The 13,028-nt window shown below is 22.2% G+C and overlaps 1 protein-coding gene across 3 annotated transcripts in view; it reads right to left on the reverse strand.

Moving 5' to 3' along the window:
- Window positions 1-13,028, reverse strand: part of LOC112595242 — a 60,046-nt gene that overhangs the window by 4,460 nt on the left and 42,558 nt on the right. The window contains exons 2-4 of one of the 3 annotated variants that reach the window (XM_025340390.1): window positions 2,793-2,902; window positions 2,475-2,644; window positions 747-980 (exon numbers count right to left, since the gene is read on the reverse strand). In XM_025340390.1, the coding sequence (XP_025196175.1) occupies window positions 747-980; window positions 2,475-2,644; window positions 2,793-2,855 (467 nt within the window). In that variant the 5' untranslated portion in view covers window positions 2,856-2,902. Of the gene's footprint in view, window positions 1-746; window positions 981-2,474; window positions 2,645-2,792; window positions 2,906-13,028 lie in introns of all 3 variants that reach the window. The other 2 variants (XM_025340381.1, XM_025340397.1) reach the window with 2 other exon arrangements.

The raw sequence follows: 13,028 nt of genomic DNA on the forward strand, positions 1-13,028 counted from the left end.
CTTATTGTTCTATTTTGCTTTGCTTGTATAAACTTTAAATACTTAAAACTAATTCTTTCAACATTCATTTTTTTTTTCATAGAAATTCTCAGAAAAATATTTTGCTTGGAAATTATAGCAATAAAAAACATATTTAAAAAAAAGTTGTTTCTTAATGACTTTAAATTAAATAAATAATAATAAAAAAAAAAATGGAAAATATATATAGGTACTTCAAAAGTTGGTACTTTTTGAAATAATGAGTGTTTGCTGTTAAAATAATCACTCTGTATGCAACTATTGCTCTTAAATATAACTTATTAAACTTTCGTAACTTTTTCTCATTAACTTGGGTGTTTCTTTTGAATACAAAATTATTTTAATCTTATAAGTAACGGAATTTTTAATTGTATAAAAGTAATATTCGTTTAGTTTATTAAGAAAGTTTGAATTATTATGTCTGTACCTAAATTGACCTTATATTTTATGATTTATCATATTTTGAACAATACGTTGGATATGATTTAAGGTTTATATAGTATAACCCTAAGCTATTGGACATGTGATCATGTGTATTTTTTGTATAGTAAGACAAGTGAAAATAATAACAATAATAATAATAAAATATAGTTAAAATTAATTCTATGAATGCTTTATAATTTTATCAATTTGAAAATCCCATTTAAATGATTCAAAACAAACTATTTTGTATTCACTATTATTTAAGTACCTATGGTTGATAGTTTGTAAGATCCTTTGTAAGATACCTTTGCAATGCGGCGGTAAGGATGTGTCCACCTAAATAGGGTACAGTAGGTCTTTGAGTCTGAGGCCATTCTTCAACTTTAACAGGTTCTTCTTGTCGAACGATCCCATCACAATGGTGGTGATGATGGTGGAATAATTGGTGATCTAGATCATGTCGATGCTGATGATGATGATGATGATGGTGGTGATGGTGTTTTTGACATGAATGCATGCAGCGACCTTTTCGGCGTCTGCTGTTTTTGCAAATAAAAAAAAACTTTAGATTAATTTTAGACATATGTAAATTTCATTAATTTTATTATTGTAGTAATTAAGTACCTAAAGTAGTATAACATATTAAAATAGTACTATAGGGTACTATAGGGGCCCCGAAGTAATAACTATTCCTAGCTTTTAACATTAATCTCACAAAATAATTATTTATGAAAAATGTAGCTATACTAGTGTATATTGTAAAGTAGATTTTCACTGTATCTATTATCATGGATGTGTTCAATTTGAATTAAATCTGTGTACAAAAAACGATTCTGAACAAAGACTTATTGTTAGTCTATATTTTTAATTCTATTCTAATGTAGTATATTAATATAGCTATTAGTAATTTAGTTTTAGATTAGTACCTAATACTGTAGGTTAAATTAATTTTTGTACAAAACTTAAATTATTTATTGAAAATATTGTATTATATCATATTATTATTGTATTGATATTTACTTATATATAGAAGTTAAATGAAACATTAAAACATATTATATTGCCATATAACTATAGTTGAATTTAGATTGTTGTTTGTATATTTAATATATTTTATTCAATAAATAAATGTTTTGGCCTGTCAATTGTATTTGTTTTAAGTAGAAATATTTTTATAATCGGTTATTTTAACACAAAATATCTGGTATGTCAAATGTATGTACATTACGTGGATAATTTTGTTCAGCATAAAATTATATCTGGAAGGAGATATACCGATGTATTTTACAGTTCAACTGGTAGATAAATAGTTTTAATTAATACATGTTTTAGTACCGAGCATAAGAAAAATAAAAATGTATTGATTTTCTTGAGTAGAAAAACATAGTAAAACATTTTTTTTTCTGACGGATGATTTTTTTTTTTAATAAGTGCTAGAGACTCCTACTATGAGTAATATAAATATGACATTTGTTAACTTACATTGAATGGAAAAAAAAAATGAAACGAATTAAAACAAATAATTTCACAGTAACTTAGTAAGTAGGTCAAACAAATGAAATTTGTTATATTTTCATACGTTTATATTATTTTATTGGCTTTTTTGTCAATTGTAGTTGTTGACATTTTAGTAAATTTATATTTATTTAGGTGATGACTTTTATTGCTTATAAGTTTCTTTGATTAAAAACTAATATTTTAAATCATAAAAAAGTAAAAACTATTTTTGAGTATGATATTAATGTAGAATAATATTTCTACTGGAAATATAGTAACAGTATAATATAGTAAAAATGTTGTGGCCACAAAAGTTCAACGAAAAACAACGTGTTATTAATATTATACTACAATAATATGCATAGTGTATATTATTCATTAATCACTGTGTTGAGTTAAATATATCAATTTTACATGTTGAGATTTTCAAAACGAATAATTTTTAAAAATGAATGATAACTTCTGTAAACTTTTCAATGTCGATTGCTAATAACCTTTGTTTTTCACGTTTCTCCCCGGAGTTAATAAACACATACCCAAGTTTCCGTTTGTTTTTTGAATTTTTCTCTGCCAATCTTTGTACTAATAATTTTGGCTGTATCCTCCATTTGAGTTTGGTCTCACAAATATCCGCCTTGATGGATATCACTTTTCGGTTAACTAATGTCGCCAGGATATGATGTACCCGATAGTCTTCGTGGTCTAGCTAATAAAGTACGGAATCGATTAAAAAATAATAAACTACATTGATGTATTATTATATATATCTACGAAAAAAAAAATAATAATAATAATAACGTTTCATTGAAAACTTTATTACAATAAACTGTTTTACAATAATATATGGCACTTACATCATCCAATTGCTCCGGGTCTGTGGAAACTGACTTCTCTTGTACCAGAATACCCGTACTCATTACTTAAGTTTTCGATTACTAACAACTGCCGACAGTCATATTGTAACCTGCTGTCATATGAAATAATGCAATTAATAAAACTTAAATGGCTTTTGAAAATAACGTATGAAACGTTAAAATACTAAAACTTGAAACACATACGTACAATTATTGTAAGTATGTGTTGAATGTTAAGTAGTTTCATTCTTATTTGTCGCGAATAATTTAATTAATGATAAAAAAAAAATGTTTATACAAAAGATTGAATGATTTAATTGTATGCCAAATATCTATTGGAAGTAACGATAATGAGAATAATTTAACATTTGAAGCAGACATATTTTATTCATTTAGAATAATCCTAGGGCATCAAGTTAAATACCATTACATGTAAAAATTATTATGAATATAAAACATTATTAATATTTAAATACCTATTTAATAGATTACTTTTAGAAATTAAACTAATATATTAATTTAAAAATATATATGTTTATTAATTTACATATAATTATTTATAAATAATAAGGAATTATATAAATTTAAAATAAAAAAAAATTTGTATTTAAAGGATTTCTTTGAAGTCGTCTATGGAACTTATAATGTTAAGTTTTAGATTGCCATTATTATAATTTTTCAATGTTATTATTTTATCAAATATTATTACTTTTATTATTATTATTATCATCATCATTATTATTGTTATTTAACATCGTTTTAATCACTGCTATTTTTCGTATTAGTATAAGAGTACTATTTACGAGACTATAATTATTAATAGATTATTATAAATACATATAATTAATAAGTTTAAGCTTAAAAATTTAAGACCCCTTCTCGATTCAAATTTAATTTAAAGAGAGGGAAGATTTGCTCATAATTTTATCATAGTATGTATATTTTGTATTATAATAATTTATTTTAAATTGAATAAATTATTATTATTATATGTGTTTGTGTAATTTCGTAATGAACACGTTTTTTTTCTCTATACAAATGTAGTTATTCTAATTATCTAGGTATAACACTTATTTGATTAAAATAAATACCGATAATTTTAATAAAAATTATTTTTAATCACTCTTATAAATTAATGTAACAAATCAATAAGTTCAAACAAATAACATATTAATAATTAAAAAATGAAGAAAGAGATAAAAGTTTAAATTGAGATTATATTTCTAATAATATTTTGATTTATTTTAATATTGTTTGTTATTACTTATTTGTATATTTAAAGATTCTGGACTATATCGAGACATTTATATGATACGATAAGATGACATTTTTATTATAAGTATATTATTGATGATAACTCATAAAATATAAATTATTTTCGATTGTTTTTAAAAATAATTTATATTTAATATTTTAAATTTGTTTATAAATTAAAAATTGTTATCTCCTTTCTTATTGAGTAAGTTTAAATTGTATTATCGTTGAATTTTCAAATATTAATATGCTTGTTGTAACACTATTTTGAATATTTTTTTGTTTATAAGATATAATACGTAATAATAAATATATACATTAAATTTGTTTATATATGTAGCTTTTTGTGTAAACGTAAAAGAAAAAAGTTGGTGAGAGCTTTATTACCTAGTAATTAATTTATGATAACAGTTGTTGTAATGTTCATTAAATTGTATACTTGTATTGTTTATTACATAACAAAATAATTATTAAGCACCTTATAAAACCATAGACTTATCACTTTATTGTATTTTATTTAAATTAATTAATTATTTAAAAAATATATTGTTGTAAGTTAGAGAGTACACATTGTGCACGAACATGCCAATTTAATTTACCTCAATTAATTTAATATGATTTATGTAGATAATAATCATTAATATTAATTAGATTTATTTTAACTTTTAATCATTTTAAAATGTCTTTGATTATAGAAGTCTTTGATAATTAATTACATTAGTATGTACCTAATGTGTAGAATAGATTTTTTAATCCACTTAATAGCTTAATATATCAATATATTACGTATTATGAAAGAAATAGACAAAAATTGAAATTAAACATATAAATAATTTATCTTTTCTTTGGTAGTTCAATGGTTAATGATTTCAGTAATTAAATAAAAGTAATCAATAAAAATATTTATGTTTTTCATTATAAGTTGGATTTAGAATTTAGATATTATAAATTATTCTACATTAGTTATTATTCATCGGTAGGTTATTAAATACAATTTTCTTTTATGTCTCATTTCTGAGTTTTACAAAGTCATAACATTATATTTTAGTATTATTATACGTATAAAACAAATGGTAAACCAAGTCAACAACAGATCTAGGCGTATACTACCGAGTTGACGTAAAATAATAAATGGGTTACAATTTCGGAGAAATATTATATTGTATTGGTAGTTAAGGATGTTTAAATATAAAATGTTTATTACAGCGTAGACACATAAAAAGTCAACATGCCTTAATCAGACGTTATAAATCAATTATAGAAACTCAGTATCTGACCTAATATGGCAAAATGTAAAGTCTACAATATAAAAACAAACATACAAATAATATTATGTACTTGACTATTGTAAACATTTTCCATTTCTGTGAATTTAAATGTCATCAATCTATGATATTCCGTATGCGTATTGACAATATAATAGCAGTTTAAATTACTTATTTAACACAAATGGCAAAGTAAAATTTGTAAGATACAAACGAATTACATTCGGTACTTTTTTATATAAGTTTATCATACTCAAATTATTCATCAGATTGGTTTTTTATTGGTAAACTAACTGTTATCTAAACAATTATCTAGAAACCATTACGTTTTGTCGGAATAATTTGTAAGCCCTAATCTGCAGGTTATGCCTTTGGGTTTTGTACCATACCTCACAATGAATCGCAAGATTTTAATCCTAACGCAAATTAATACGGACAACAGAAACTGTATAAAATCAAAATATTTACCAAAGTTATATAATTGCACAAGATAATATAATATTCATATTCCATGCATACTAAATTATGGATTTTTGAAAAGTAGTACAGGAAAACACGAAGACCGAGTAGGTACAAGGCATTCGTCTCGCTTTACACACATTGACACAGAATATAGTGGTGTATTATTATTAAAATAATTTTAAGCAGAGTTTGGTTTACTGTGTATCATATAAAAAAAACATATAGTATGTACACGATTACATGTGTGTGTGTATTTTAAATATTTTCCAGGAAAATTATGCCTAAATAAATAAGTATATAAAAGAAGTGATGTTATATTTGAGTCAAGTCTCAAAAAAGTATTTATTCGATAATATTATTTTTTCTATATTATTAAATAATAACAAATTTGATGAATGATGTTCATACAATTGGTGTTATAAAGTTTATCGATTCATGTTTTTTTTTTTTTTTTCTTTTTTTTATATAATTCACACTACATATCAAATTAATAGACATTTAAATCGTATATTTAAACAAATGTGGGTATTAAGTATTGACTGTAGGATTATTAGTAGAATTTTGTCATTATTATTGGTTTAAAAATCAATATATACGGTATACACTATATATATTTAATGATGAATTATTAAAATATTATTTGATGATAATGGCGTATAGAAAACTGTAGAAAAAGACGAATAATTTTTTCAGTTGACTGCACCATTTTATGCTGCATTAGATATTGTTGATTTAATCAACAATATAGGTAGATTTCTGAAATTATTAACTTGTTTAAAACATAAATAATAATTTAATGCATTTGTTAAGTACCTATTTAAAATAGAAACTAATAAGAATAGGAGTTATGTGATTTCTATTAAATATTAATTATGTATCAATATTACTAAATAATAGGTGATACACTGATACCTTATTTGATGAAATATTATTAAAAATTATTGTATAAGATTAAATTATAGAAGAAATTAAACATGGAAATACCGAAGTTTAATAAATTAAATAGATATAAGTATATCGTAAGTACAAAATTATGAATTACAAATTGTTTATTGTTGGCCACAATTCACTCAAAACAACGTGATGGTTGCACAAGATTGAGAATATTACAATGTAACTTTCCCTCGATAAAAAAAAATAAACGAATCAAAGGAATGAGTAGACAAAAAAAAATAAAATATAAAAATAATTTATAATCCGTTATGAAGTTAAGTATGAAGAATCACTTTAAAATTTCTCTAAATTTAATCTTCATCTCATTTTGTGTTTTGACTGTTTTAGTTTTATTTTATAAACACAGTCTATTATTAATAAATACACTACTTATTAAAGTTGTACATTTTAAATCAATTTAATACTGAGGAATTACGAGTAACCAAAATTAAATTACTGTCCGTTATAATAGTGCTTTGATAATATTTATTGAATTGAAGTTTTTACTATAAATATTCTATTATTTATAGAAATATATACCGAATCTTTATTGATTTTATAATGGTGGTTTTTATTATGTATTCTGAGATAGATTTTTTTTTTTTGTATAGATTGAAAATCCTATACCAATAGTTTATTTTCGGATTGTCATGGTAAAGCTTGACATTTTATTTCAAGACCAAAGTCTCTATATTTGTTAAATCAACACCTAAATTTAACAAAAAAAAATATATATATATATATTTGTAGATATTTCAACATTTTAAAAAGTTTAAAGTTGTATTGATTAATAAATTAATTAGTTCTAAGAATATTGATTATATTTTAATAATTTACAGTTTTAATTAAAATCTATACTATACACCAGGGACGGTGTCTTTGGCACGCAAAAAATAAAAATATTTTGTCATATTTTATTTTTAATAATTATTAATAATGTGATCATAATATAAATATTTTTTATTATTAGCATCAAGCGTATAACAAAAATACTCACATCAAACAAAATAATAAATATTTAAATATAATGTTAAGAACTAGCAATAATGCAATACATATATTAAATATATTATTCGTTTACAAATAAAGTATGATAAATATATTCAAATTAACATATTTTTAAAATTTTTTTTTTTATTATTTTTACACTTAAATAATATTTTTTGTAATTTAATGGCACGTAAGAAACAAAAAATTATAGAATGTTTGGCATATTATGTTAGAAAAAACTGCCTTCGTTGTAGACTCTATAGTCTTACTATTTTATTGAAAACGAACCACTTCACGTTTTATATATTAAGATTTATTATTGTCTTTATGTAATAACAATATTGTATGAAATTATTTTATCTTGAAAAATAAAAATTGTAAACTCAATAACATTAAATCTTATATAATAAAAAATATGTTTATCAACATAATTGAAAATTCCTTACTTTTATGTAAGCTATATTTTTTTTGAATTCAAGCTGATTTTAAAATTGCCATTGAAAATAGATTTTTAACGCATTAATGAATAAACCGATGAGCTCTATTCAAAATAATTTTTTGAAGTGATGATTTATCTTTGCCTTAAAAATATAATACAGGATTGCGCTAAAGTAAGTGAAGCGAGACGAATTTCAACAGCCTTTTTTTGTTTTTCGTCCACAATTTTTAGTAATATATCATTTGACTTCATGCATGTTTTAAACGTTTATATGAATTATTTTTCGGTACGTTATACTAAGATAAACAAGGGATATCAGGATGATTTATGGCGTTGTGAATGCATATAGTGGTTATATGTTTATGTAAGAAATGTTGAGGCTATTGTTTATGCTTTCAATGGTCAGGTTTCTGGAACAGACATTATTAGTTCAAAGCAAATAGATTAGATTGATTATTATGCATCGCTGCTGCGCAGTACTTATAAGTTATAAGTTATAATGTTCAAATGTTAAACCTAATCTATTCAGCATAAAATATTATAAATTATAATATTTCAAAAATAAATTTTCAGTACAAACTTAAGTACCTATATCATTTTTGTACTAAATGAAATTCAATATTGAATACCTATTCAATTTAAATATGTGTCTTACTTACTTCTTATATTATTGTTTTAACATTTATAAAAATATGTGAATTAAATTAAATTACAGTATTAACATTATATATATAAAGAGGAAAAGCTATTACCATTATTTTGAAGTTCTTAATTATATCAATGACGAAATGTGATTTTAGCAGAATTAATAAAAAATAATCTAAACACTTTAAATATAAGTTAATTATATCTTGTTATATTTTTTGTACAATACATTTTATTTGTTATTGCTGATAATACGAGTATATTAATATGTAATGGTGGTTTAATTACATAGATTATAATGACGATAATTTAATTTTTATGAGTTAAATTATAGCCTATAGTCTATAGATAATGGACTTCGAATATTAGGTTAATACTTAATAAATACCTATATAATATTTGATAACTTTATTTCATTTAATAACTAGATAACTGATGGGACTATCGTATAAAAAAATATTTTGCTTAAGAAATAAATTCAAGAATGTGGTATTCTTTATGTTTTTTAAAATTTACTGTAAAATATGTGTAACTTAGAAGTAAATATAAATGAGGGATAATATAATACTAATAATATTATTGTATTCGTATGCCACATTAATTACCTACTTATTTTCAATTATTACTCATGGGTGGCATAGAAATTCAATAGGATAATATCACGCAAAAGTTTTTTGAATAAAGTACAAGCTAATTAAATATTTGTAAAAATATGAAAAATGTATTTCAAGTTTTTTTTATCAAAATTTATTACATATTGTTTTTTTTTTTTTTTAATAGAATAGGGGGTTGGTATGCTTTGGCAATTATTTACTTTTTATGTTTCACAAGACCTATATTTTTTAAGATAGCTGTCAATGTAGATAACTTTGCATCTGCAATAAAATTATATTACATTATGCCCTTATATATCATTGTTATTTGTGAATTTTTAGATATCAATTTTTATTTGATACAAATTACTAAGTTTTTATCATCTGTAACTTGTAAGAAATAATAATTAAGAATTATTACTAATTTATGTATAATATATTATTAGTTTTAACAGAGTGCAACTATTGTTAATTATTTAGTAGTTTAATGTAAACGTTATATTGATGTAAAAAGCTATTACTAAAAGTATTTGTTTTATATAGATAATAAATAAAATATTGAAGATTATAAAAGTTATAATCATATATTAATTTAGTTAATATGAAAAATTTCAAAATATTGAACAGATATAAAAAATTAAAAAACTTATAAAAATATACTTCTAAAATTAAGTCATATCTTAATAATATTATATGCATAAATTGTTTGAATTAATAATAATAAATACAAAAATTAGCGATCTTCTAGGTTAAGAAAAAAAAAGAATTGATTAGATTAATGTTTGTATCAAACTTAGGTATTTGATATTGTAGTTATATTAATGGTAAAATTTAACAGTTGACAATTAGATTTATGTAAATTATAAAATAAGCATCAAATTCATTTAAACAAAAACTTACATATAAAATAAGTTATTGAGTTTAAAATAAAATAAAAATGTAAAGAAATCATAGACAAATATAATCATTAATTTAAAAAAGTTCACAGCACTTTTATGATACATGAGTGGATTTATTCTTTCACTCATAAAAATTTATACTTATAAAATAAGGATATTTTTAAAAATAAATACTTTTCATAGCTTTAAATCAACAAAAAATGTAGGTAAACACAAATACCTATTATAATATTATTTACTTGAACATATCAAAACATAGAATATTATGTATGTAGCTCTTTAACTTTAAAATATTGACTATATTATATTATTATATATATTTTTAATACATTTCAAAGATGATCGGAACTTTTTAAATGTTATATTAAGTTATTCTTAATGTTCTATTAAGAATAAAAAACCAATTTTTATAAAAAATAAATGTATATCGGTTTATGTATTTCGCGACAGTGTTGCTATCTTCAATACAAAACTTTGACTACAGTTGTAGAGAAAGTCGACATTTTTAACTGAAGATGGCAATGTTGTCACCAAATTATGTATCAACTTAAAGAAAAGTAATATTAAATAGTGTTAAGTTTTGTTTATTCGTAATTCTATACATATGTGTATTCGAGAATTTAAAAACTAATATATATTTTTTTTTGATATATAATTTAATACAGATTTTCATTATTTTAGAAATAAAATGCCTCATATTATTATAATTTATTTTGTGGTTTTAATGAACTAAAATGAATTTCATAAGAGTATTTAATATTACCATTTTGAAGATTTAAGTTGTAATGATGATGTTTCGAATTTAATGTGAGTGTAACTTTTCACATGTAATATTGTGTCGTACTCTTAACTTGTTGTTATTTTTTCAGATTGATTTACGTTATTACTAGTACTTTTGGAAGAACTGATTATTGTATAGTTTAAGAATAACTTATATGAATATATAATATTTATTTATATACGATGTAAATTGTGTATAATTCGAGCTTAATATGTGATATGTTCAACCCAACCTTTTTCTATGAATATTAGAAGATTAAGACTGTGAGTAAAATTGATTTACTAACATATTTAGTGTGAAATACTATACGAGTATAGTAGTAAATTTTACCAATGGTTAAATATTGATACAAAAAAAAAAAAAAAATAATAATAATAATTCTTAGTTGAGTTCGTAAAATTTATCAAAAATTATAATTTTAGAATTCACATTTACTGAACATGTCTTAATTATTAAAAGCGTATAGCGTATTCGTGTTTAATATACAATAAGACTGTAGTATTTGTTTAATATTTTTATATTTATACATTATATAAATATATTATAATGGTTGAATTACTTGGATTTATATGTTTTAAAACATTTAGAACATAATATAAACGTGTTCTTATGACTTAATACGTGATGGGTATTATGTCTATTTATACTATACAAATAACAAATATATTTTTGAGAGTATAATTATTGTTCGTATAATATAAATGTAGAAAAATCATTAGTTATAAAGTTCTATAATATTTTTCTGATTTATCGATGGAATTTATTTTTAAATAATTTTATGATTAGATTTTATTTTGAATTTAATAATAAAATTATTTTAACCTTATAAGATTTATAATTATTCATTAAAAAGTAAAATTTATAGAGTAGGTATTAGTATATTATATTATAACTTATAACTTCTATAAGTTACCAATTATAAGAAACCAATTTATTCTTATTTAAATGTCTTAACAAACCTAATTTTATACTCAAAGCTGAAATGTATTTTTTTAAATGAAAAAATATTACGTTTAAATAAAATTTTAATTAGTTTGACGATAAAAAGAGATTTGAAGTGATAATTAAATCACATAAAAATAGAAAAAAAAAATTGAGAAATAGAAAGTAAAGATGAGAATATCTGATAACATAATAGATTTAGAGAGCAGAGATAATGCATAAGCTAATTTAGAAACTAAAATAGTAGCCAAACATTAACTTTAGATCTTATAGTACAATAATAGAGATAAGCAATCGTGTAGTTGAGATTAATGTAATTTACAGTTTATTTGTCATTGACTTAATAGTATTTAAAATAATTCTAGTTTTATATTTCACACAAGATAAGTACCTAATTAATGTATTGAGTATGCATTTTGAATTTGAGAAAGAGTCAGTAAATGGATTATTATTATTATTATTATTACTATAAGTGTATATAGTGAACAGCGTTGTCATCTTAAAAATATTTCATACGGATTGCTAATTACAACATAGTATGTTTAATCACTGAGGAAAAAATGATGAGATTAAAACACGTCTATAAAAATATCACTATGAAATAGTAGAATATTTCATGATTATCAACTATTTTAATCCTTATGTATTTAATATATTTTTTTTTAATACGACTCGAGAGTGTAAAGAAAAAATGGAAATGAAAAATGTATTATATCTATTAAATATCATTGTATTGTTGTTGGCATATAAGTCTGAAAAGGCATAAAATATATCTTTACTTAATCCAAGAGGACAAGACATTAACGATTCATTGATTCGAACGAGTGAAGGTTAATCTGATGATACTGGATGTCTGGACGGGACATCGAATGAATATTATTATTGATTCAGGACATGGCCATTGTAACGATGGCAATGGTGATGGTATAGTGTATCACGTGTAGGTATTAGGTACGTGTGGTGGTCAATTTCAGTTTTTCTCAGAAACTGTCCCCGTAGTTGTGCAGACAAAGAACGGTGGGAGTAGAAGTCA

This window comes from Melanaphis sacchari, unplaced genomic scaffold (genome assembly GCF_002803265.2).
Source record: "Melanaphis sacchari strain LSU unplaced genomic scaffold, SCAv2.0 Contig0_pilon_pilon, whole genome shotgun sequence".
NCBI lineage: Eukaryota > Metazoa > Arthropoda > Insecta > Hemiptera > Aphididae > Melanaphis > Melanaphis sacchari.